Source organism: Patagioenas fasciata, chromosome 2, assembly GCF_037038585.1.
Source record: "Patagioenas fasciata isolate bPatFas1 chromosome 2, bPatFas1.hap1, whole genome shotgun sequence".
NCBI lineage: Eukaryota > Metazoa > Chordata > Aves > Columbiformes > Columbidae > Patagioenas > Patagioenas fasciata.
In genome coordinates this window covers 120,123,160-120,150,481 of record NC_092521.1, presented here as the reverse complement: position 1 = coordinate 120,150,481, position 27,322 = coordinate 120,123,160, and the positions used below count along the sequence as shown (strand labels likewise).

At 36.1% G+C, this 27,322-nt stretch overlaps 1 protein-coding gene and 1 long non-coding RNA gene across 7 annotated transcripts; one reads left to right on the top strand and one right to left on the bottom strand.

Moving 5' to 3' along the window:
• NT5C3A (5'-nucleotidase, cytosolic IIIA) lies at positions 1–27,241 on the bottom strand. Of its 6 annotated transcripts, none has more exons than XM_065832869.2 (10): positions 26,927–27,241; positions 12,551–12,657; positions 5,568–5,666; positions 5,035–5,104; positions 4,286–4,332; positions 3,812–3,897; positions 3,462–3,551; positions 1,994–2,156; positions 1,332–1,532; positions 1–625 (listed from the first exon to the last, which is right to left on the bottom strand). In XM_065832869.2, the coding sequence occupies exons 1-10, from the start codon at positions 27,036–27,038 to the stop codon at positions 524–526; spliced, it is 1,077 nt and encodes a 358-aa protein (XP_065688941.1). In that variant the 5' UTR covers positions 27,039–27,241; the 3' UTR covers positions 1–523. The 6 variants fall into 6 exon arrangements, with proteins under 6 accessions (XP_065688941.1, XP_065688937.1, XP_065688940.1 ...); XM_065832865.2 differs by having other exon boundaries at positions 26,901–27,038; XM_065832868.2 differs by lacking the exon at positions 26,927–27,241 and adding an exon at positions 13,015–13,175 and having other exon boundaries at positions 12,551–12,662.
• On the top strand, positions 11,370–24,952 carry LOC139827255 (uncharacterized). Its single transcript, XR_011737695.1, has 3 exons — positions 11,370–11,779; positions 18,750–18,908; positions 23,778–24,952. It is a non-coding gene; the product is annotated as an uncharacterized lncRNA (long non-coding RNA).
• Positions 27,242–27,322: the final 81 nt, after the last annotated feature.

The window sequence follows — 27,322 nt, the reverse complement described above, 5'->3', positions numbered from 1 at the left end:
TTAAGTGAATAAAGCATTTTTACTGAAGAAAAATATATGTATGAAAAACTTCCGTGAAAGTCTGTAGCATATGAGTAAGATCCTTCAGGGTACAGCTGAGACTGAAATATCTTCTTTGAAAGAAGAAAAGGCAACACAAACGTGCACACTGCTTATTCACAGAACGTTTACATCTTCAATTTTACAAGATAGCCACATTTTCTAAAATGCTCCTTTGAAATGCCTGATTAAAAGACAGTGAACCATGGTATCCAATCAGCAGCAGTTTATCACATCTACAAATTCAATTTAAATTTAGTTGTAATAGGAGTGTGAGACAATAAAGAACAGCATAAGAGCAGTAAAAGGAGTCTTTAGTTGACAAGTCATAGCGTATGTATTTCAAAATACCAAAATGAAGAAAAAAGTTTTAAATTAAATTAAACAGTTCTGTAAATGAGTAATAAACACATCTAAGATAGCAGACGTGTGTTCTTCTGTCCAGTTGCCTCCTGGAAGGAATGGAGTGACTTGAGACTGCAATTTACAGGATTTTCTGTAGGATGGAGTTGGCAACTTCCAGGGATTCATCTTTCACCAAAACAATATCATAAGAGTCCATATATTTTTCCAAAAGCTCATCTACCTAATTGCAGAAGGGATAAAGAGAAAGGTCCACTTAGTTATAGAATTAATTATTGAAAGACTTTTTGGTCATTAAAATATTGCCCAGTCTTTCCACCAATTTGAGGGAATGAGCCATGGAAATCTGCATCATTCCTATGAGAAGACAGAGTAGGAGTGGCCTGAAATAACTGTGCGTTCCAGGGTAGAATACCTCATGTTTATTCCAGGCTCTTACACATAAATACACTGAAAGAAAAACTACTTCCTCAATTTCTTGAAAGGCAGAGCGAAATGCAAAACTGAAGCTTTGTCTCTTTTGAATGCAAATGTATGTGCATTATACCTTAGCAAACAATCAGTTCTGTGTCTCCTCCCCAAAAAATTGTTATTTCAAAGATTATAGTTTTGCTCAGTTATGAATCCAGTATGGGAAGAAGCCACAGGAATTTAAGAGAATTCATTTCTCTAGCCTCTGAATTTTATTTCTCAACAAAATACCATTTTGGAAGTAGTTCACTACAAAAAACAAAGCAATTTATATTTGTGGCTTTGTAGCTTAGGGGCTAGGAGAAAAAAACCTTGAAGGCAAAAAATCCATGAAAAATGTTTGAAATCTCAAAAACAAATATGAGCCACACACTTTTGATATCTGGAACTTATAATAATGAACTGGTTTCTAACTAAAATCTTTCACTGGAAGTTCATGATGTTATAAGGCCACTTACTTTATCATTGAGATAGCCGATCTTAAGAATGTGTTCAACATTCGCTACTCCATCTGCCATACTCAAGTCTCCTTGGGAATCACCCAGCAGTATGATGTTACTGTTGTCTTTTAGTTGTTTGAAGTACTCTGTATTCTTCAAGGCACCGTCATGTTTGTTGTAAACATGAATCAATTCTCCTTTAAATCCTTTTAATATTCCCTATTAAAAAAACCCAATGAAGTTATTTCTACTATCATATGGACAAGATAGAATCTACAATAAAACGCTGATGTTACTGTTGAACTAGCATTGAACTATGTGATCTCCAGCGATGAATGAGATAAATTACTGTTAAATAACATAATGACTGTAATAGCATTGTTAAGATGAGATGGATGGTGATTATCCCTTTGTGGAAGATGAGCAGCGCTGTCCTGGGCCAAGTGTGAGGTTGTCATTGAAGGAAATGAATGGTATGAGTCACACCACACTGACAGGGTTTGAACTGTTATCCTCTGCTTGTTTTTTGCCTGGGAGAGAGCTGAGTACACAATTCTCATTTTCTTTGGCAGGGCAGATGGCTACATCTGTTGCATTAAAATGTTCATCTTGTACTAGATATATAAATAGCTACTAAATACCACAAACAGTCATATTGGAATGTGTTATTTCATACGTACATTTTCATCAAAATCCATAAAATTGGAAACCACTTTGACATTGGAATGGTAGACCCCAGCCTGGTGGATAACTTCCTCAAGAATGTCCCCAATCCCAGCAGAAAATATGAACACAGGTATATTATGTTCACTGAGCTTATCAAAGAAGTTCTCATATCCTTCTCTGTAACACAGGATGTAAAAACAAATCAAATCTCAGGTAAAGAAAGCCAAAAAAAGTCAGAAGACATTCACACCATCTTTGGAAAAGAAAAATAATATTCCCAGAGCATTTTCACTTTATTTCCTTCACTTCACCTTTTCAGCTTAGCAAGAACCATCAGCATAATAGAAAGCATGAAGTTTGAGCAAGAAACTCTTGCATCAAGCTGTTTGGTCTTGATCTGTTTAATTTTTTCCCCCCAAACACCTAATCATGTTTTAAAGATGTAAAAACAGCTCCCCCTCCCCAAACACCCTAGAAAAAGCAAGTAACTAGTAGAACTTGCTGTAGCTAGTATCAGGGTGTACATTTTGCTTCAATCTTCCTTCCTTAAATATTGGACTTTCTAGGGAGTTATTACCATAAAGCAAATTTCGTTTTGTTTTGAAATCCTGGAAACATTTATTGTCACTCTTTCCTGAAGCTTTTTAGTTTTCAGTACCCAATCAAAGCTATGTATGGTATTTAGGGAATAAGATAATATTATCTCTAGACACCTTCTACATGCATTGATTGGTAAAGTTTACATTTAAAAAAATTCCTATGATGAAAATTTTTGAGGGAATTTTAGCCTGTCAATGAAGATTCAATCCACATGGACTTAAGATTTCACACAGGCAGATACAGTGTGCTCGTCTGTATTGCAAAAGAGAAAAATTTACTCAGTATGATAAACAAAAACTTCCACAAATTAAGTCTTAACATCTTTTTTCAGGAGTCCAAAATTTACAGACAATTTTGGAGAAATTTAAAAGAGATGGGAGCCACAGCATGTTTCAAGCAAGGATTTAGCTGGCTTTTAAACTTGCCTTTAGCCATAAAGGAAGAAAAATATTTAATGCAACATATGAAACATATTCCTCAAGTCGCTGCTTTTTTATCTCAGATAAAACTACTACAGGAAAGGTTTTTCAAAGGAACAAAGTTGATCTCTACATTCCTCTTATAAAAAACCAAGGAGCTACCTGTACAATTTCAAGAGGATGAAAGTAGAAAGAAATTAAGTTTCTAGAGACCCGACTCAATTTTTTTTTTTTTTAAGATCTCTAGTTTATACAGTGTGATCATTGTAGGCATTTAGCTCCAAAATATCAATAAAGCAGAGGCATGAAGAGCTCACTGTGTTCCCAGATTACAGTGTCACATTTTCAGGAATGTCTTTGGTTGGTTGGTTGGTTGTTTTGTTGTTTTCCCTCTTGAAAACACACAGTAAGAATCTACAGAAAATGTTCCGAAACACTATTGTTCAAATAAAAAGGAACTTACTTCAGCATAACATCAGATTCCCTCACAATTTCTGCAAACTTATCCTTTTGTAAGCCTTGTTCAATGAGTAGTGCATGAGATTTATTGTACCTAGAATATGAACAAAAAAATGGGTGGAAATTGACTTGTAAAGGTTCATCTTTCACTAAATCTTGTGATGAAAATAATCCTGTATGGTTAATTCTTGCTCATTTAAGTTAACAGCAAAGCAAACACAGTTGTTGCATAATGCTCCAAGAGATTAATTCGGTTAACGTGTTAGCTAAAAGCTAATTACTGCCATTAATTTCCTTCTAAGAACTTATTAAATCTAATCTTAGTATAATTTGAAGATGGGAGGTAAGTCTTACCATTCTACCATATATGGATATTTTTCTTCAATAGTGAGAGCTGGATCAATTTCAATAGCGTAGTAGGTTTCTTTCAGCTGCAATAACTGAAGGGAAAAAAACACCAGATATTGAATGTATTTTTATAAAATAACAGTATTTGATCTAACCAATTAAAGTAGCTTCTTTTATTCTGGTAACATTTAGATAAAATGGAATCTGACATGCTCTTTGAACAGACAGCTTGTAAATATATCTTAAGAAGAATAAGAGGATGCTGTTAAACTGAATTACATGCCAGTATCAAGAACCCAGATATTTCTGTTCACTTCTGTTAGTGACTGGATGCCTCATAGTCAGTGAGAAAGCTCAAAGAGCTCTAAGGATTTGAAAATCTCTCTCTCCTCATGTTGTGTAATTCAACACACAGCACAGCCAGGGAATAACAACAGTTGTCTGTACAACAAAGCAAGAGCTAGTAGTTTTTCTGTTTACCTTTTTACGACATTCCTCTGTGATGAGCTTGGAGTTATCAATGATGTCTAGGGAGGTGAAAAAAAAAAGTGTTAAATAAGATGGTACATTTCTTTTACTTTACAATACTGTAAATAGCATAGATGAGAATGTTTGATGACACACCACTAGGTTTCCTCAGAACTTTTCTTACCAGCGACCAGTAAAAGGCATGTTTTTCTTCATTAGCATCAAGATGTCCTACCCCTCATCTCTGAATTAAACAGTCAGTTACAAGCTCTCTTATCTATTTCTTGAGATTTAACTGTTTCTGAAATTACCAGGAAGCATCCTACATGTTCTGGGATTTCCACTTCATTAGTAAATGGATTCTCCTTGTTCTAAAAGGCTATGGCATAAAAATGTCAAGAATACTGAGGAGTTTACTATCCAGTTCTTGCAGGCATCAGGACTCCTATGGGCTCTTAAAAATAAAAGTTAACCCTATTGTATCTAGCCACTAACTTTGTTATTGTTCAGAACTTAATGTTTTAATTATGAATGACAACTTATCTGATTTCCATTTACGTAGATTGTGATTAAAATATGTATACATAAAATCACATATAGACAGTCACTAGAATACTTCTTCATTAGGATGTACAGGTTAGGTAACAAGTCAATATAAAATTTCACATATCAGGGAATAAATGGGACAGAAAATTAGAATCTAGGAAAAACTGAAAGGAATGAACAAACCAATATGTATTAAAAAAAAAAAAAGTACTCACTATGACAAGTTGGACATCTTTTTCCATTGTAGGAAAATCTACTTAATGTCATATCAAAATCTGTAATAATCTATTTAAGGGAAGAAAAAGCAAAACTGTCTTACAACACAGAGGGACAAAATAAAGAATGGCTAGAAATTCTGAATGATCAACAATAGATACAGCTCAGTAGCATAAGTGTCACAGAAATCTCCCTATTCTATTGAACTATTGTAAGCTAGAATATCCCACAAGAATACCTTTTTTTCTAACAAAACTGTTTTTCCAATTCCTTTGGTCAGAATATTTCTTGAAATTACTAAGCTTATATGTTTATATCATTTACTGGTTGAATTATAGTTGAATCAATGAGGACTATTAGAAGAGTTAACAGATATCTAAATATTGGAGAATTCTGGAAGGCTGACTTCTGTTATATGTGTGTGTGTATATATATGTGTATATATATATATATATATATTTTTTTTTTTGGCATAGAACAACAATCACGATTGCTTTCATTCCAATCTGGTTAAACCTTATACTATCTTTACCTGAAGCTTTGCAGCTCCACCTTTGATGAGGCCACAAATAATCTCCTCTACTCTCTCTGGGTCCTTAATATGGACAGTCTTCTTCTGAAATTCTGGCATCTATGAAGAGTAAGAAAAAAGACAAAAATATACTTACAGAGGAAAACTTCCGAGGAAATACATGCTATCCATCAGACTGGAAGCTCTGCATCTATTAACAGTTTCATGTGACATCAAGATATGCTCAGGACAGAAAGGCAAGTTAAGAAGAAATAGAAAATACTCTCCATGTATTTACTGATGACTGCATACAGTTCTGTTTGCTTTCAACATCTGTTTTCATTTCTTTCCCTAATATCAAATTATTCAATAAGCTGACACAGAAAAGATAATGGTATTTGTAGGAAATAAAGGAGATATACAGAAACAGGACAGATGGGATCACCTTGTGGTTCAAGTATGGCACTTGGAGATGGTGAACCTTAATTGGTCTTTGTGTAATTAATACGCCCTTAAAGTTTCAATGTAGATAAAGAAGACAGGCTGATTTTAAACACTCATTGTTTTGCTGAGAATGCTGCACATGGCAACAGAGTATTCCAATACAACAAGGCCATGTGGAACTTCAGTCTTCAGTCATTTTCCATTACCAATTTTACTGTGTACTTTTGAAGTAACATACGCTCTCACACCACATATTCCTTTTGAATGAAGAATATTTCTTGAATATTATGATAAATGGTGAATTTGGTAAAAAAGAAAAAAAAAAAAGAAACCCAACAAACAACGAACATCCCTCCCCAAACAACACATTCCCAACACTCTCCCCAGCAAGCCTTTCCTTACTCCAAAAGTTTCTCTTCAACCTTGTAGAAATAGTAAAAGAACTATGTATTGACAAAAATTTCACGATTTAGCATGTATTTCCTTCCTTTATAATAATGTATGGACTCTTTCTAAAGCAAAGGCATCAGCCATTTGCAATCTGTCTCCATTGGCCTACATGAGGAGTGAATTTTATTTTCTGTATATAGAACTTCAGAGATGATGAAGTGCTAGGAATTACATTTTCCACATTCTGATCATTCAGATTTCCTTTTCTTATACCTAGCATGTAAACTTTGCTGAAATGAGCTAATTAAAATAATAATAATAAAACCCCACAACAACCAACCAAGCAAACAAAAAAAACACCAAACACCCAAACCACCTTCTATTTTCAGACGCATTTCTGGAACCAGAGTTCTTATATCACCAATTGTTAATAAGTCACAGAACACATTCTCTTCCTGTTCTTGATCCTACTAAGGCTTTTGTTTATTAGTAAACACCAACTTGCAATCTAATTGCAATTAGGTTATCATTTGAGAAAAAGATGATATTTTCAAGGCTTGCAAACACATGCTTTTGTAATGGAAAAGACGTGTCAGGGAGAAGGAGAAGCTGGAGGTACCTTTAAATATTGGCTGTAGTTCTCTGCCCTCAGGTAGGAATAAACCATTCCAGCTACATCATTCTCCGCAGATACTTGTCTAACCCATTCTTCAAAACTCTGATCAGATATTCTTCACTTTCCTCAACCATGTATTTTAGTGGTCAACTGTCTTTATGTTCAGAAAAGTTTGCTTAGTCTCTGTTTAACCTTCCTTGCCATAATTTTAGGTGATTCTTGTTGGAGGAAAGGGTTCTTTTTCACAGGTGCTCACTGGGTATTTTCCCCTTCTTCCTAAAGTAAACAACCTTAGTTTCTTTAATTCTTCTTTTGCAGAGCACAGTTTTCTAAACCTCTGAAAATTCTTGATGTTTTCCTGGCCCATCCATTTGAACCACACTGTTCTTAAAACACAGCATCCACACCTGGATGGACTTCAGCCCGTCTCTTTGAATAATACCTTTGCATACACATTTTAATATATTACTTTGTTAGTAGTAATATGGTGCTAATGATTCCAATTCAGTTAGTAAGGACCAAATATCCTTCAAAATTACTCCTAGGCAGAATCAGGCAGCTGTACAAAGTGCTGGATTTTACATTTTGTCTTGTTGGATTGTATCATTTCTTCCACATCGGTGCTTTCATTTTTCAATATAAGAACTAATAATAATCCTCGGTCTGCTTACTGCTACTTTCTAGCTGATACCCTCAAAGATATTAATGAAAACAGAAAACTTCTAAAACCCTAATTGCAAGTCTCTGATAATTTTCCAAGGTTTACTACTTCTTTGCTTGGTAAGTCTCATAAAGACACAAACTCAATTAATTTAACTTAGTTTGGAAGATTTTTTTTTTCTTTGCCATCCTATGGCAGAGACATTTTCTGTAAAAGTGGCATCTTCTAAACCAAGACCGTTGTTGTCTATGCAGTTACAGTGCCTTGCTACTTTTATTAGCACAGCAAATTCAAAAAAGGTAGATTAGGATTGGTTTCCAACTATCAGCTACATCCCAGGCTGGGAATCATTGAGAAAGCTAATGAGTGTTGAAAAAAAACCCTGAAAAATATGCATTAAATAATTCCCTGCTCTTTTGAGAAATAAATCTACAAAGCATTTATAGATATTTATTCACAATTTTCAGCAGAAATATGTCACTGGATCTAGCTTCACAAAATAAAATATTAACAATCTGCAACTCTTTAAAGGTGTTTTATGGTATTTCTTTTTTATGTTATGGTGGACAAAAGTGACCTTACCGCTTGTTTGGTGGGTATAAAGCATTTTTCTCTATAATGAAAGATAAAGCAATTTGTTTTGTAATTTTTTCCACTGTAAATTGACTAATCTAATTCCTTTGATGTTCAGAAGGCAAATTATATATGTATTTTTAGACTTGGAATGCAATAAATGAACAAAGTGAAATCTAAATGCATGTTTCTGTGAGAAGTAGTTCAAACGCTATTTTGTTTACTTACATACTAAGCAACAGACTTCCTAATACAACGGATTTAAATAGAACAGATGCTGAGGGAGATGGAGAGATGGGAGAGACTATGAGGAAAACTGGATTGCTTGCTACTGGTTTATTTCAAACTGAGGCCTTTCGTAAGTTTCTGAAACAACCGGAGGAAAAAAACCTCCTCAGTAAACACTTCAGTAGATTATGTTAAACAAGACATTGCTTAAGATTTTAAGTATGACGAAAGCTTCCTGCTTTGATGTTGTAAACTGATACTCCTACTCAAGAGCAGTTTTTAAAGTTCATTTATTTCTAATACATCTTTCATTTATACGCAAGAATTGAATTCAGTTGAAGAGTACTTTAATTTAGGGAAAAAATGTAGTCTTCTGCAGCAAGTATAAGCCAGACAATTTCAGTCTTGCAGGCATTTTCATAGGCAAAACCAAGTCTTCATTACAGATATGGCATCTGATAAAGCCTCAGCCAAATATGGTTAGTCAAAATAGCCACCGTCCTCATCACTAGTTCCTTGTATTCATATTTGCAACTGAACATTAAGTAGCAGTTCTTTTATTTAGGCTTTATCATTATTATATTAGAAGTAAACAAAACTGTCTAATAAGCAGTCACCAGTTTTCTGGGAACCTGTCTCCTTGAATGTCTTACATTTCAGCCCAGTCTCACTGTTGTTTTTTTCTCGTGTATTTGTCATTCCTCATAGTTGAAAGAGACAAGCATATTCAAGTTGAAAAGAACTGATAAGACAGATGAAAGAATGAAGAGTAAAAAAATGCTAATACAAAAAGTTCAGTCAATCTGCTAAAATTTGTCTTTCTATGAATTGTTTAAGAGAGCTCTAGGAGTGAACTCAGTATACACAAAAGGCTCAAAATTCTGATGCACCAGTTGACTGGGAAGGACACATATGGAATAAAAACGAAATAAAATACTCCACAGCAACCAACAGAGGCAAGAAAGCAAGCTTTTTGCAGAAAGGAGCTTCCACATACAGGACTAAAATTATATAAGCACAGGAAAAGGAATTCATATTTCATTCTGACATCTGGAAATACACCGTATTGAATCACTTATGTGCCCCTATTTATTCTGTCATTTTATGAAAGTGTGAGAAGAGTGTAGCTTGCTTACCAAGGACAGCTATACATTACTGAAATAGCTCAGAAGCCGATATCTCTTTTAGCACACATGTTAAAAGATGACAACTCCCAAAGGTAATTTGTGGTTGGCATACACTGGTCACAAATAACTTACAAGTTTCTAGTCTCCGACATGCATAAGAAGCTTTCAAAGGGAAGCAAGGAGAACAAAAATGAAAAAGATGATTTGAAAAGTTGAGCTTAATTGCATAATTAAAAAGGCAAAGATCTGCTTGTTTGTGATAGCAGGTAACTGGAATAAGGATGCAGGAAATTCTTTTGCAGCTGACAATGTTATAGTCATACCTTGATGAATGAACAGTAATGGATTCACGCAGGTTTGGAAATCCCCCAGTCCTACAAACCACAGAATGGGTCATTTACAAGAAGAATAGTTCTGAAAATTACAAGTCTATTTAGTACACAAGACATGCATCTGTGTAGCTGGCTTAAATAAAGAGGAAAAGTATTTACTGTAAAGACTGTATTGAAGTATAGTTTTGAAATAAGTTTTCTGATATATAATTGGATAGCAGGAGTGCAAATAGAACTGCTTTTATGTTGTATCTGTGTGCTGCTTATATATATTGTTTTCTTAGTATTTGAGACAGTGTCTATCTAAGTACATGCTGTGTCAGTTAGATTATAAAACAAGAGTTGGTGATAATCACTAAAATGAAACGCAGGTATCTAAGTGAGTTCACAGCTGCCATAGGTGGCATTTCCAATCTGGTATCCTAGGGAACTAATAACTGATTGTGTGCACAATGTGTCAGGTCATGTTCTGGAGCTAAGATTATACTGAATTTTTGAATCTACTGAGTGCTGGAGGTAGAGCAGTTACTTCCCTCCCCCTACCCAGCAAAACAATTTTAAGTCCCTATGATTAAAAAATACAAACAAAAAAAATAATAATGTCCAATAAAAAAGGAAGCTTCATATAAAGGACAACTGTGGGACCTTCTGTTTTTTTCACCACCTGTAATTTTAAGTTAGGAAGGATGGGCTGATGAATGACTTGGTATCTTAACTACATGGAGATATGGCTCATTTCACAACTGAACTCAGATACACAGCCTGAAATATTACTAGTAATAACTAAAAATTTAAGAGGTTTCATCATAGGTCTGCTAAGTCATGCTTTGACCAGGGATACAAAAAACCAGGGCAAAGTATTTTTATACTGATACCCTGAAAGCCTACACTACTTGGCAAATACAAAGTTTTCTTAGTTACAAAGACTAATCTAGTCCCCAGTATCGCTGCTAAGAAAACACGCTGCATTATGGGTGGATAAAACTTAGAGGGAACTTCTCTATAATTCTCAATGACTGATAGAGTACTTCGTTAGGTGTCAGTAATTCTGAATAATGACTGTTCTCACACTTACATCATATTACAAATATTCCACAAATTTCAATTGACCATAATGTCATAAAAGTGATAAGACAACGAATAAGAACTAGCCGTAATACTATTGACAGTATATGAATTTCAGTGATCCCACAATTTCTTTTTTTTTCTTTTTTTCTACTTTGTTGGTAACCCTCCCTTAGATTAGACTAGGTTCCAAACCTTTTAACTTTTAATACAGAGGACATACAAGGTTGGGCTGGCAAGGAGAGGGAAGTAATAATGTTATTTCTGAACAAGGAAAATGAAGATCAAAGTGATAAAATGGATAGGATTCAATTATTTGTAAATTTTAGTTCTAGTCTATGGTGACAGCTTCCAGGTAAAAGAGTATAAACCAAGAATAAATGACATTTATTTTGGGAACTGCAGATGCCCAATTCCAAGGTCTGAGACTAGCTATCACATATACTTACTTATGGACATGTACCAAAAAAGGCAGGGCATGGCATCGTGATAGCTGTGAAATTTGATAGCCTGGCAAGCTGCAGAAAATAGGTTTCAGTGTTCTTGGTGGCAGAAAGTAACAGTTTGGTGAAATTATAAAGCAGAGGATCACATTCCTTAATTTACACTTACATCTTATCTTCCACCCCCTTCTTCTTTTTCGTAGTATTACAGAACATTACGTTCATCTACTTGCTCTACAAAACAAAGCTTACCAAAAAGCTTTTGAAAAGCATACATGTTTCTTCATGTAACTTCTGCTATTTGCAATGTGTGAGTTGCAAGAAGTGGGGGAGCCATAACAAAAACCACAGAATGTGAGTATCTGTGTATCTTTTCCTCCATCTATATATGATCATATATAGCTACATGTGCTCATATACTCAAATACGTACAAAACAAATTTTGGCTTTAATTCAGACAATTTGAATTTTTGTCCATGTGTGCAACAGAGGTTTCTCTCAGCTGCCCCAGCTGTTAGTAGGCTTATCTTTTAGATAGGAAAATTAGAAGCTACTGGATGCAAGTACAGTCACATCAGTCAGTAGTGATCATGAAGTACGCTAGCATAATCTGAGCTCAGGACAGATATTTATTAGTTTATAATCACCAAACCCCAAAACATAGTAACATTTTATATTCATATGATGTAAACTCAAATATCGTAAGAAATTCTTACTAACTGGTAACAACCAAACTACTCTTTCTGAAGTTTTGCCAAGAAATAGCCATAGGACTACTTATCTAGAAGTAAATAGGCAAATGTTATTATGGAAGTGAAACAACAGAATACTGAGTATCTTCACAGTTGGTTGATAACATTCTGCAAAACTAGATACCCAGCACAGGTTATATGAAATAACTGGAAGCAGCTTTACTACCTAAGCTATTTTAAGAAATGGAATAGGATGCATACTAAAAGTAATTTTCCTGTTTTATTTTGTTTACTCATTTACATCTTTTTACACTTAATGGACTGGACTCCAATATTTAGTTTGGAAAAAAAAACCCAACATATAAAAAATCTGGAAAGCGTTCACAGAAAACAGGACAACAGCATTTTCTCTTGTGCTTTTAAAGGAGAGTACCTGTGCGTTGAGCTTAGGGCACTCCTGATTCTTCTGTCCTTGATTTTGTCCTACTGCAACAGCATAGGTGGCAAGCAGAGTCCAGAGACGCAGGGCTTGCATACAGGCTGCCAACAAAAACCAACCAAATCCTTTTAAGAATTGGTTTGCTACATTATGTGATCTTTGCTATTCCTGCTGTACACAAATAAAACCAGACATGCATGGTCCATAGCTACGTCACTCTGAATATACCCACACTTAAGACTACTCTGATACATATCTAAAAGTAGAGGAACATTTAAGTTGAATTAAAGTATTCAATAAAAACTGGTAAATATATTTATTCCTTCAATGCTGTTGCCAATTCTGTGCTATCAAATTTTTATTTTAAAAATACAATTTGTCACAATAAACAACTGTAAGTAATGCCTCAGCTCATAACCCTGGTACTGTTGACAGAAGCTATGAACACTTACCAGAGGGTTTTTGCAGGAGCAGCTGCAGAAGCAAAAGAAAATTCCTCTTGCTTGAGAAACACTAATATAGCAGCACAAGGTGCAGTTGAGGGCGTTTCCAAATACAGCCTGACTAATCCCCGTGCAAAACCCCAGGGTCCTGTGACGCACATCAGCACTGCGCAGCAGTTTGTTGTGCTCAGCAGTACAGCCTGTCAGGCTTACAGCCGATCAGCTGGTGTACCAACAACAAAACCTTTGACCTTCACTGAATGAACAGCTTTCATGGATGCAGCAGGCAAATTTGGGCTGCTCCAACAGAGGAAGGCACTTGTTTTTCAAAGCAGAAGTTTACCACTTTGTTACTTTTTAACTCTTTCACAAAACTTTCCAAGTATTTTAGGATTTCCTGTTGCAGAGTACCACAAATTTCTTACATCTTATTGACATGGTCTTGTTAATGTTTACATGGCAGCACACATTTATTTGTGTAAAAGCAGAGAATTAATTACTTAATCTTTGCTTTAATTATCTATGTGATACTGAAACAGGAAATCGAGGAGGCGTGTTTGTCAGGATTTTTGAGAGACAAGGAACTCTACATGCTTTCACAGGTTTGTCATTCGGCATGTTGCCTGATCAAAGACAGTAACTAGGTGACACAAAAGATGTATTTAAAAGTTTTTTTTTTTTTACTGTGAGAGCATGAAGGAAGTATTGTCTAATCATATTTACACTTGGAAGTTGTGTAAATGCTTGGAAGCGTTGCGTGAAGTTAACTCTTGCTATAGCAACAGTGCAAGCTTCCCTGGACTGTCCCATAACTCATGTTCAACCCTAGGTTTGCGAACACTATTTCAGGCTGCCGGAACTAACCACAAACATCAGGCCAATTCATATGTGACCATGAATGTGACCAGTGCAATTGTCACAACTGAAGCAAGGGCAGGTCAGTAGTGTAGCACATACAAACCCTCTAACACTATAAAAAGCCCCCCACATTGCCAGGACTCTAAAAATTCATTAGTTATGAAAATTCTAAGGTGGATGTGCTGTTTTTCTACATGTAAAAAAATCAAGACTTTTTTCTGAACAGTACAGTGGATCCATGTGTTTTGCGTCCACATTCCAACCGTAGGCCAACATGTACTCTGTCAAGATTCTTTAGACTCTGACCTGCACAGAGTACTTTCATTTTTTCCAGTTGTGCTCTCTGCATTTTGACCCAATTAAACAATTAGTGAATACTTCAGCTGATAGAAATCATGCAACTTTCAGCAACATTTATCATCTTAGAGTTGAACAAGATCTCCCAAAATGTACATGTTAAGGTCTACTCTATCCCAAAGCAGCAAAACAGCCTGAAAGCTATTTTCAAAACACAACATAATCCCTGCAAAGACTAAAAACAGTAATTACAACAGTAAATTGAACTTACTTGGCCTTGCTATTTGCCAGCTCCTATTAATCTACTTGTTATCACATTTGTACACTCTCGCAATAGGTAACACACAGGGAATGATATAGTATTTTAATGTAGTTAGCATGCTTTCAGTTCATAGTATTTCCATAATAATGTTTGAGAAAGCTACGTATAATGCAGTATCTTTAATAAACTTGAATTATTTATACAACAGAAAGCTGTAGCTTATGTCAGTGCTGGATTCCCAACTTTAAAAAGTCTTATGAACAATGAAGTAAAATATGCTTGCTAAATGAATCATGTAGTTCAGGTAAAGGCATCACTTGATACATTTAATTTGCAAAGTACCTGTCTTTGAGCTTTAGTATATTTCAAAGGTGAAATGGTACTGAAAATTGATTCTAATGCTATCAAGAATTTAAAGAAAGTTAGTTTGCTCTTGATGAAAGTTGGGGAAACAAACATGTTTTTTTTTTTTTTAAATGTATATAAAATTTAAGATTGAAGAAAAGAGTTGCAGAAATTAAGTCCAACTTTTACGGCCTAATTTTTGGCATAGTAGACTAATGAGCATTTAAAATGAATGATTAGGGTGTTAGTGAAATAGATAGAAAATGACATGAGCAAAACTTCTGTAAACATTAATACAGCCAACACCTAGTTCTTAGAAAAACATCTACTTTCACTTTAAAGAAAATGCTGTATCTGAATCTCCTCATCTACAAAACAAGAAAGACCGTCTTGGAACTCTGAGAAACCTTTGTGTCAAACACTTTAATTACAATAGCTGCTACTGACCATGTTCTGTTACTGCTGATTTGAGCCAGTTTAACATTTTGTTTACAGGGTTTAACTTCTGGTATGAGATGAATTAAAATTACCACTTCTTTTTATTATAGAGACAGGAACGAAGTGCAGCATGACATTTCTACTCTCACAATACCAAAGGTCGTTTAAATATATTTTAAGAACCATGAACTAAAGAGGTATAGTTATTTCAACAGATAGGTTTATTGTAACCTTTTCTCTTTGGCTGAGGGCTGTATCTCAATTGCAGAATATTCTATGCAGAAAAAGAGACGAAAACCACAACACCTAAACCATTAGATGTTTGGTCATTCATATCAGACTAGGAAAAGGTTCAACTTTATATGGTGGTGTGTTAGGTGAACTGGGTTTGTAGAGAGTATGAAGCAAAGAAAAACTGGTTCTACCAGCCCTTACACACCTCTGCCCTAGGTTGCACCTATTTGTCGAAAGAAATTAGTACAGCACAGATAAGTTACGTAAGCAAGTAAGCTGAACTTTTTTTTTATAAGTAAAAAGGTGAATACTTCAACTAAACTGACATCAGCTTCTGAAGATCAAGAAAGAGATCATATTTAATACTCAATTCTGTTCAATAGAATTAGAACATTTGCTACAAAAGTTAGAGGTGACTGAATCTTGTCTACAGTATAAACATTAGTTGGTGGCTTTTCATGAGTTTACTACCTTTTGTTCTTGTTCAGTGAGCCTACAACAACTGAACAACTTTCAATCTATCCCCGTATATATTGCCCAACTTTAATTGAGAAACTTTTTTTTTTTTTTAATTGCAGGGATCAATTTTAAACATTAGGGAACTGTATTTTTTTTTCTAATTTTGCTTTTGTAATAAGTCTACTTAGTACATATTTTTCCAAAACAGACTACTTGATATAATCTCCACAAGACACAGAAAGCTAGCTGAACCTTAGCACTTGAGTACCAAAATCAAGCAGGAGAAAAGAACCAACATAAATTAATTAAAACATGATTTTTATTCATGCCCTACTGAACAGAGTTAATGAGCAGCATACTGGTTTCAGCAATAGTTTTTTTGTATTTGTACGTGACAATTACAAGGAAAAGTAGATAAATGTTCAGTTTGATGAAGCTGGTGTAAATAAAGGTTTAGAAGGATGTCTGGCAGGAATTTTAGATACCACTTATATAGAAACATTATTTGTGTATGAAAGTGTGTGTGTATTATACAGATGACTCATGAGGAATGTAAGAGTTTCTTTAAACAGAAAGAGCTTGGACAGCACTTGCCATGGAAAAGTGCTAAGAACATATTAACGACTGAATTCATTAAATTGTGACAAATGCAGAGAAGACACATGCTGAGGTGAGGGTCTTAACCTGAACAGTTTTAAGACTTAGCAGTACCATTTTAGCTGAGAATTAGTGTTGTCTACTCAGCTATCATATTTTAAAAAGGCAAAAATAAATGCATGCACAGAATTGATGAGAGGAGGTAAACACTATCACAAGACATATTTAGCAACATTATTTGATAGAGACCTTCTAGATCTGATCAGAGATCAATCTGTGTTTACAAGACATGAGATAACTGGTGATCATCTATAGTCTGAGCATTTATGGCTGTATTAAACACAAAGTTATCAGTGCTAACACATACGCTCAAATGTCTGAAGAACAGCTAAACTTAAGTATTTACTCCTGTGTTTGATACAACTATCACTGTGATGTTGCACTTACTGAAAAAGAGTGTCTCAATGAAACCACTGTCATTCATTAAAAAAATCAGGCTACACAAAGACACAGTTGAATTCAGCAAGATAACTACATCTTTTAAGCATGGAGTAGATCATCAGTTTCATTAGGACTAAGCAAGAACAATGATTATCTTATGTTGAGGTCATACAGTGAGATTAATTATTCTGGTTTAATGATCTCTCAAGGTAGTTAGTTACTCTGTGATTGATGAGGTCAGAATTGGAAGGTTGGGGGTTTTTTGTTTTGTTTTGTTTTTTAAAATGAATACAGTTTTTACCATAGATTTGAAACATGTAGGAAGTCTTGACTTGAAATTCTATATGGAATTGATTGTTCAGATGAGAGAATAAAAGATACTGCAGCATCACTATCTCTTATGCACCTTCCTTTTGTGCTTACAAAAACACTCTAAAAGCAGAGATCTCTGCTGGTGATAAATTAACAGACATTTTGAATCTTACAAGAAAGCAGGAATGAAGGCAAGCCAAATACATTGCTTACTTGGTATCTTGAAGTCCAGCTAATAGTATATAGGGGTAAGAGGTTTTGATGGACTTATATATTAATCAAAGACATATTTCTCAAACACAGAGTTGTTGTTACACGTTACGAAGCTCAGAAGGAACTGTAACAACTGTGGCAATAGAAGTTGACACTTTATGCAATATTTCCAATGCTCTATAGAAACCTCTAAAGAACAAATATTAACTAGGGCCTGAATTTAAAGTATTTCATGTGATCTCCTCCTGTCAGTTATTACTGCAGGAAAAAAAATTGTCTCTCTCTGAGAGAGAATATATGGGGTACAAAACATACAGAACCACTTCTGAAGATTCTGGGATTGAATGAATACAGCTCAGGACAGGCAACTTTTGCCTTTGACTGTATGTTGGGGGAATCATCTCATCTCTGTACTTTGCTCCTACTCCCTCACTTTGGAAGGAATTAATCTTTAAAACTGGTAGGTTTAAAAAAAAAGTTAAGCGTTGTTTAGTAATCAGAGAGTATTTGGAAATGATCAAATGATCTTCAGTCAGTAACCAAGCATCTTGGAAATACTTGTTTATAAATGACATCCTAGTTGAGCCAGAATTTAACCTGACTTGTTTTCTTAACCATTCCTCTCCTCCTCTTGCCAAAAAAAACCCCAAACCAAAGTAAACATAAGCGAGCTCAGATCAACAAAATAAGTTATTTTATTATGCTTAAATGTTACAAATGGCTTCTAAACCACCTAGAATTGAAAGAAGAAATTAAGGTTGTGACAATCAATGCATGGCAGAAGAAAACAGCCTGTTTTCATGGTCTTCATACTTAGATTTCACTGGTGCCTATTCTTACCAATGTTTTCTGGATAGCCCTCTTTATAAATCCATTATGCACTTACAACTTGAATACCAAATGCAGTTCTGTCTGCCCTGCCTTACAGGGGGTAGAGGAGAACTGGAAGACGCCCTGAGAAGGTCTGTAAAGATGAACTATGATGTGAAAAGCTTCCATACAATGAACAATTGAATACAATAGAATTCTTCACCCTGGAAAAGAAATGACTGGATGGCATAAAAAGGTTAATAGGGAAAGACTCTTCACTATCCCTTCCAGTGTTAAGATGTAGAGGTCCTCAACTAAAATGAACAGGAGGCACATTCAAAACTAATGAAAGTAGTCAGCTACAGGTCACAAAACTAAGTGAACTAGTAAGATGTAGAATTCCTCTGTGGTGATACTCTTAAGTTTACACAGACTTAAAAAGGTACTGGATAACAACATTAAAAAAACCCATCTTAAATTACAGACACTGTCTCTGAAATACAAGCTGCTGGAGGCTGGGAAATCATTCTGGAAAAAAAAATCATGACAACTTGACACATTCTTATGCTTCCCCTGGGCCTCTGCTATAGACCAGTGCTAGACAGATGATACTATCTGTATCAGGCAAGACCTTTCATGGAAGGTAAGTCAACACTCCCTGTTTGTAACGTGACGACAGGGAGAATAATTTGCTCTTCATGATAGTGCTTCAATTTAATTTCAAGTATCTTATTTTTTACCCCATCCTTCCTTTTTTCTAATGGTTCTTCTTCAGAGAGCACAGATACCAAAAATTCATTTTTGACAAATTAGAATTTTGGAATTTGAGTGGTACTCTCATTTTTCTTTAGTACTGCTATGGTAACAGAACAGACATTGGAGTCTGGCTATCTGAAAGATCCATTTCTCTCTCATATAATGGAAAGAATGCTTACAGGTGAGGTTGTTGGTACAACTAATCCTTCTTCAAAATACCTAGTCAAATTCTACACTGGATTCTAAGAACTGGCAGTATGTAGATACTGTGGGATATTTATAAATTCTTAATTAGCTATCAGGTGTGCAAAAGCTCACCTTGCATAATAACGTAATTTTGATGACCTATACTATTTTTCTCCAAACTGTGCATTTGCATGTATACTTTTTATAATTAAATATCCTGTATATATCTACATGCACATGTGTTGAAAGAACTTAAAATGAATGCTTGTTTCCCTATAAGCTTCTCATGTAACACTATCTAAAACAAAATTTTATTAAGGCCAAAGCCTGGACTGAAGCAGTTGCTGCTGATTCTCTTCTTCTCTTATCTGGTTCTAAGAAAAAAGAGAAAAAGGTCTGCTTAGATTTTTTTTTTTTTTACTAAGCCTAAGAATGCTGTATCTAGATCAAATAAACTCTGACCCTTGAATAGTGGAGTTGCAGGACCCAGTTTGAAAGCAAAGTCAGCAGGACAAAGTTTAATCCACAATGCATTACCAGACACTACAATTTTGATGGAAGAATGTAGTGCTAATATAATATTCTAATTAAAGTTCAACACTGAGACTAATTAAGTTTTTAACTGTTAGATCTCTTCGAGTACAGACCCTTCTTTAAACTTATTGAAAAAAATAATCTGTTAAATTTAAAGATGAAATACTGCTACCGTACACTCTTTTTAATGTAATAGCAGCATGATGACTTGAGGCGTGACGGATGGTTTTGCCTCCATGTCTCATTGTTTTATGGGTGTTTCTGACTGCTTGATCCATTCAAAGAGGCACCTGGATGCCCCTTATTTTTTGCATCTCTATGTATTTGCCCTCTGGAAGTGATACAGGAAATGTTCAAAACCAGTTTGTGGCAATGCTACCACTACTATACTTTGTACTATACTACTATTACTACTGTTAATGTACCAATACTGCTACTGCTTTGTGCTGATTCCCATTCATCAGCTTCATGTACAATTTTTGCATGGTAACATGGAGATCAGGTTGAGGCTTGCCCATAACTGATTTACACTGTAAAGGTAGATACAATTCAGGATAAGTGTTGTGTTAGTAACTGCTAAGTGTACAAATTACACTTTTAGTCTGATAACTAGCAAGATTACAACAGAGGGAAAGCTTCAGAGGGACAAGATTAATGGTACATTTCAGTGATATTCATTCTGTCAGCATTAAGGTAGAGTAAAAAAACCTCATAGATAAAAACAAAACCTCTAATAAATTTGGATTATTTCAGTGATCCAATTTGCAAAGTAGACAAACAGTTCTTTATATAAGGGTGCAAGAAGGAAGCTACAGCTAACAAGTGGGGAAACAAGCAAAAACAAGTACATTTGAACAGGAATCTTTCTTGGTGGCAAAGCCCGCTCAAGAAATCTGAAATTCTGTATTCAGACACTTAATGAACCTTCAGTGTCCAAGTTTGAGCCTTGCCCCACCCCTTTAAAAAAATAAAATTAAAAATTAAAAAACTTTGTAAAGGTTGGCATATATGAAAGCAGAAGCCATATTTCCTTCTAGCAATAGGTATTATATACATAATGTATAGAAATGTTACTAAAAATATTTTTGTAACTATTGTCTGAGGTAAGTCAGTGCAGTTCTGTATTCTTCCGTGGTATTACTGAACAAAAGAAAATAGTTACTTTTAGTATTTAAACATGATGTCTTCTTTGACCTGCATGCTGCAACCTTACACATATGTCCACTTGTATTAAAAAATGCCTCATCCTTTTTAACATTCAAGTAAAACACTCTATTGATATAAGGATTCACCCAATTAGAAAAATACAGTGGACTTTTCATGAGCACCAATTTTTTTTCCTTAAAAAGTTTGAAACTCCACACAAACAAACCTAAGATAGAGGTGACAAACACAAGAGCCACAGATTCCAACTTAATGGCACAATGCCAGTCAAGCTGCTGTATGATTGATGTGGGACTAAAAATCTGCCTACTGCAGTCATCGTAAGTACTTTGATGTTTTACAGCAGCTGACCATTGGTGATTGATTACTTTTGGGTAAGAGAAAGCAGCCAGTAACTGGTTGACATTACTGCTATATGAAGACCTCTGCCCATGAACAAATAGTCCCTACAGATCAACCGCTGCACAGTAATGTGACTGCAAGAAGCCCAGAGAAAATGCTAGACTTCATGTCCTAAACTTTTATTTTCCACATCCTTTACCACAGTATACTTACCCAACTCTCTTGCCCAGTATTATCTGGCCTTATATCTCTTTGCATACTTGTTAGGAAAGGAGGCCAGGACGAATAGCTGTGAGCTATTCCTGCCTCTCAGTTGCACTTAGCAGGTGATGGGATCAGCCAAATTTCAGTGCTGAACATCTGACAGGCAGCAGAGACATAGCTGCTACTGTAGGCCCTCTGCATGCAGGAGCAGCTCAGTCGTACGTGTCTGACCTGGAGCCTGGTAGTGGCCAAGAAATGCCAGTCATTGTGGGACCGGATTCCTTAAATGACAGGTTATTTACAAAATAGCGGATATCCATCTTCAGAGATCTACTGTGCAGATACAAAATTCACATGAGTGCCACCTGCTGCTCTGCACTGTCTGCTGCAGCTCAACTAGCTAAAATTTAAATCTTGAAAATTAATTACCATCTGACAAACGCACCAAATTATAGCAATAAAACCTAACAATATACTTCTGATATTCTTCCTTAAACTCTCTCCAAGATGTACTCTTCACAGAAGGTGAAGAGTATACTGTAGTTTACTTGCACAAAATATGCAATATGCTTGCATAAGCACACATGGAGGGAAGAAAGGGGGCTGATGGCTTCAAGGCTATAACCAGGAATCGGAATGAACCAACACAGAAAAAGATTATGTATTTTGCATTATGCAATCCATTCAAGTGAAAATGAAAGGTAAGAGCAGGTGTGGGGTTTTTTTTGGTTGTTGTTTTGTTTGTTTGGTTTTTTTTTTTTTGGTATTTTTTAAGTTTCCAGACTTACACAAATCGTGACATTTTTACATTTACAGGTACATTTAAAATTGCTTTTGAATTTACAACTAGTATTCTCCTGCCTATAAATGCAAGGATACATGTTTGATAACTGTTATAACTAGTATAAATGAGTTCTAGACAAACTAATGCAGAATTAAAGATTTAATCCATCATCCCATACCCATTCCTTGTGAGAATATATGTTTCAAGACTTACTGAATGAAAAGAAAAAAAGGCAGTGGCAATTTCAGAAAATAAAAAATCTACTTCTGAAACAGATGGTTAAATTGTAGGATCAGCTTATTATACTAAATAAAATATTAGTATGCACATAATCTCTATAGCAGACTACTTTTTGATTCTTAATAGTGTTAGAAGGAAACACCGAAATTGCATCAATTTTTCTTCTCCTAGGATCCAATTTTTAAAAATGTTCAGCTGACGTATTTTACAGTGAGAATAAAAACCTATTACTAGCATCTAAGTTGCATCAACATGAACTACGCTTGAAGTGTTTTTCCGGGCCTGCGTAAACTTGCTTTACAAGCCACATTCTACGTTATTCTAGATTATGATTATCTGTTCAAAAAGCCTGTGGGCAATACAACCTTATTTTAGTAATGTGGGTGTTTATCACTCTGTCAGTGTCATTTTTCTGTGGAGGAATACAGTCTAAACAAAACAAATTTTTTTATAGAAATATTTAAATGGCATCTTCAGTACTGTCATCAAATTTAACTTGGTTTTAAAATTTTAACAATAATCTAAAAATTACTGCAATACTCTCATTGCTAGTAATGTATGGGCTTGTAGTCACACATCAATAGCTAGGGGCAGTACTAGGTCTCAGGAGTTCTTTCACTTTTCACTACTTAGGTTCATATCGTGGCACCGTTCTTTTCGAACAGTATTATTCCCACATGGATCACACCACTGGATAGCTTTTAAGGTCACAAGGTTTTAAATATTATCACTGAAATACCCAGAAAGTGACAGTGTCCTGCAGTGGTATCGTCAGAGTCCATGTTCCTTCCATTCCCCTTTTATTGATTAAAGTTTGCTCAGGCTCAAACTCATCTTCGTAAAGGAGAAAGTATGTATGAAGGAGTTTCACATACTAGCTATTTAGATTCTTGAATATGTATGCTACATGTTACATACTCCTTTACTTTATTCTCCAGCTGGAGGTCATCAGTGTCTCATGCCAGAGTAACAACATCATAGTTACTATAACAACTAATTACTAACAACAAAACAAGAATAAAGAAGTGGAGTGGTATGTGATTGCTGCCAGTTGTAAAGGGCTGTATCCTTCATCTGTGGCACAAATACTCTGATGCCCTATGAAACAAGAAGCTAGTGTCACCAGAGACTAGCAAGTAAATAATAATAATAATAATTTCTTTTCCTCCCCCAACATATTAAAAAGGAAACTGGCCAGAGACATTTAACAACAGCTGGCTGAAAAGTTTCCTGTAAAATGAGACACTGCTTTTTAAGTTTTTTGCTGTTGTTGAAATTTGATACAAAGTATGTTTTTTTCAGGTAATTAGATCCTCTCACTTCAGGGACACAATGGAGAAATAGACAAATTTAACTGTTTGCCCAGTTTGCTGGAAAACAAACCTGAGAGAATAAGTCTCAGTTTAAGGTATTCTGCTATTCTGTTTTCAACCACCTCTACTATGGTTCTCATCCTTATGAAGCAAACTCAATAAAAAGACTAAAGACTGAGGAACAAGTTGCTGAAAAAATGCAAGGTTCTAATGATTTTGTTGATGAAACAGACGAACAACAAAAAAATACTGTTATTTCATTAAGCAGTTTTTCTTACACTAACACCGTATTTTAGTTAGCATGGGCTATTCCTTAAGATGAGGGTTTTTGAAAGACTTGGGCAACATTTTTCACTCTATTTTGTGAACACCTGTTTTCTGCTGAGTTTCTAAAAGGCTTTGCAAAGAGTAACCAAGAAACTGGAGTCTATTGTCAGCAGAACTGATTTGCTATTTAAGGATGCACAACTTCATTGCAAACTTGTCTGGGGCCTGAAACATCCAAAAGATTGAATGTTACTGTAAGGCCTAATTTCTTTTTAAAGTAGCTATCAAACATTATCTAATAAGTTATTTCAAGAATCTAATTAATTATTAACCTTCTCTTTAAAGTTAGCAACCTAGTGGCTAAGTTTTACCTTCACCTGACTGTAGGAACACTTCTACAGTTTCAAAGAAATTGCAATTTATCTGTGCAAAGTAAAACAGAAGGTTTTGGGAGATAGTTGCTTCTTAATACACAGAGTAAAACTTCATGTGGCTGGCTGTGTATTTACTATTAATGCCTCTGTTACTTCAGAAGTGGAGCCAAAGTAACTCTGTTTACATGTATCACTGCCTAAAGGAAACGCTGTATTCGCAAGCTTCAGATGGTCAACGAAGACACAACATTAATTCTTTAATTACAAACTTAAACCTTTGCTTCCAAATAAGGTACAGTAATTTTATGGTGTCTTTATTAAGCTTGAACATGTGTACCAGGCTGATTACTTTGCTAAAGAATTCATCTACTGAAATGTGAGATAGATATTTATTAATTTATTGATTTTTCTTATTCAACAAGGAAATATGTTTACTGTTATATTTTCCACAATGCTTGAGAATCCTTTCCACTTTTCTTCACATCAAACATTCTTGGCATCATAATCTGTGATATTAACTTGTCTTACAGATGTTATATTTGATTTGTAAAGGTTGCTGTCTTTTTAGCATTTAAATGCTGCTATAAGTCAGCTTTTTACTTACATTTGTATCTTATATTGATGGAATTTTCTTTTAATTAATAAAAAAGTTTTTTAAAATTGCTGTAGTTAATTATAATGAAATAATATTTAATTGGTGAGGATGCTTTTGCTTCTGTCAAGAAAGGCTGGACCACATGACCCTTGTGGTCCCTTCCAACCTGGTATTCTATGATTCTGTGATTCAAGTCACATAACTAAGGTGTAAATAGGCCTGCTTCCAGCTGATTTTGATAAAAGCTATAAATCAAACCAAAGTCTAATGTTCCCCAAAGAAAACTTGAACCAAAAAAATCTACTGAAAATACAAGAACAATTCTGTAATTTTAATCTAACACAGAAGACCAGCCTGGTGAGTAACTTGTGTATTAGAAAAAATACATTTCAACAAAACAGTACTGTTGCCCCCCACATCCTAACTCACACTAAACCACAGACTGGAAAACAGCAACTTCTCCCCAAAGCTCAAAGGAAGGTCTCTTTTGTGATAAACTAAAAGAGTCTTTTAAATGTTATATAACCCTAAAGTAAGTTCTAGTATTACAGCACTAGAATTAAAAAAAATGAATAATTTACAGTTAACCAGTGTTACGCCACTGTAAGTTTTCAAATGTGCTTTGTAAAATCCTACTGTAGAGTCCAAGACCTTTTCAAGAAATAGATCTAAAACCTCTCTGAAGTGACAACCCAAACATTCTGTTCTCCCACAAGGTATTGTAAGTGGGCTCACAGAAACTAAAAAGCAAGACACCACCCCTCCAAATTCTTGAATCATGTGACCAATGACCAGAAATAGCATCCAAACATTTATTCAACAGTAAGTATGACGCCTTGACGATAAGTAAAAATGCACAGCGGAATTCTTCTCTGGACCCAGGTTATCACAAACTGCATTTGATGACTTCCACTGGCACGTGTTGCATCGCATGACCAAGTGAGTAGCTAGACAGCTCACAATCCACATACAGAATCCTAGTTCTTAGCAAAATCTGTTTCCATGTCTAATTAACAAAAAAAAAAAAAAAGTCTGAGCTTTCAGTAAGGTTTTGCAGTTGAGAGCACAAAATAGCCATCGGGTAACAGCAAGTGACTTGATGATTTCAGTTCTGTTCTTCAGTACAGCAGTGTCCAAATCATAAACTCAAATTTTGAAGGATGTCAGCATAATCAGCATATTGTTTAAACTAAGACCTTTTACCATCCAGTTACTGATAAGCAGATAATTAAATATTAATAATACCTTAAATAAGTTTAACAAGGGCAGTAGTGGGAGAGCTCCATCTTCCTTTTATAGTAACTGTGAACAGATACTGCTTCCCAGTTTCAACAGCTGGCTGAACACGCCCCACCCCCTCCATGCCCTCCCTTTCTTCTAAACGAACAGGATTTTAAACTACCATCAAGACCTATAGGTTTACGCATGAGGGATATGAGGGAGAGACAGGACAGAGTGGATCAGTCCTAGTGGATCATGCTGTGGTGGAACCGCTGCACTTGCCTCCAGTGTCTGTCCTTACGATCAGAAACTGGGCTCAACAACCCTCCTCTGCCCCTTCGCCTCAGGAGGCGGGCACAAGACACAGCCCCACTGATCGGAGAGAAGACCTATGTTAACTTTTGGTGCCCGCCAGCAGACGAACCGCTGACGGCAGGATCTGAAGGGCACGCATGTGAAACAGAAGGCACCCGCGTGCTTCGGGCAAGGGGCTGGTATTTGAGGGCGGCTTGCGGAGAGGGGACGGACACGCCCGTGGGGAGCCGGCCCACCCGGGAGGCGCCGGCCTGAGGAGAAGAAGAAGGGTGTGCGGCCGGGCGCAGAGGGCAGCCGGCCTCCTCCGCATCGCCCCCGCTCTCGGCCTCTTACCACGTACCATCTCGATAATCTTGGTCTTCCTGCCCGTCTTCTTCTTCATGGTGAAAATGTATTGGGCCAGCACCACCCCGCCGACCAGTGCGCACACGCTAGCGCTGGCCACCGCGCCCATCTTCGCCACGGCGGTCCTGTCCATGGTAGCTCGCAGGGGCACGGCAAGGCGCCGAGAGTCGAGGCGGGGGGCGGCCCCTCGCCGCTGAAGGAGGGAGAGGGGGGGTGGAGGGATCGCACCTCAGCACCGGCCCGAGCGGGTCCACAACAACCGCCAGACCCGGCAACGACAGCGCCGCGCGCTGCCCGCCCCCGCCGCACGCGCCCCGCCGCCCCAGCTCCGGCGCGGGCTCCCGGCGAGACGTCACGTGCGCGTAGCCTGCCGGCGGTACCACGCAGGAGGAAAAGTGGGGGAGAGAAAGGCGGCGG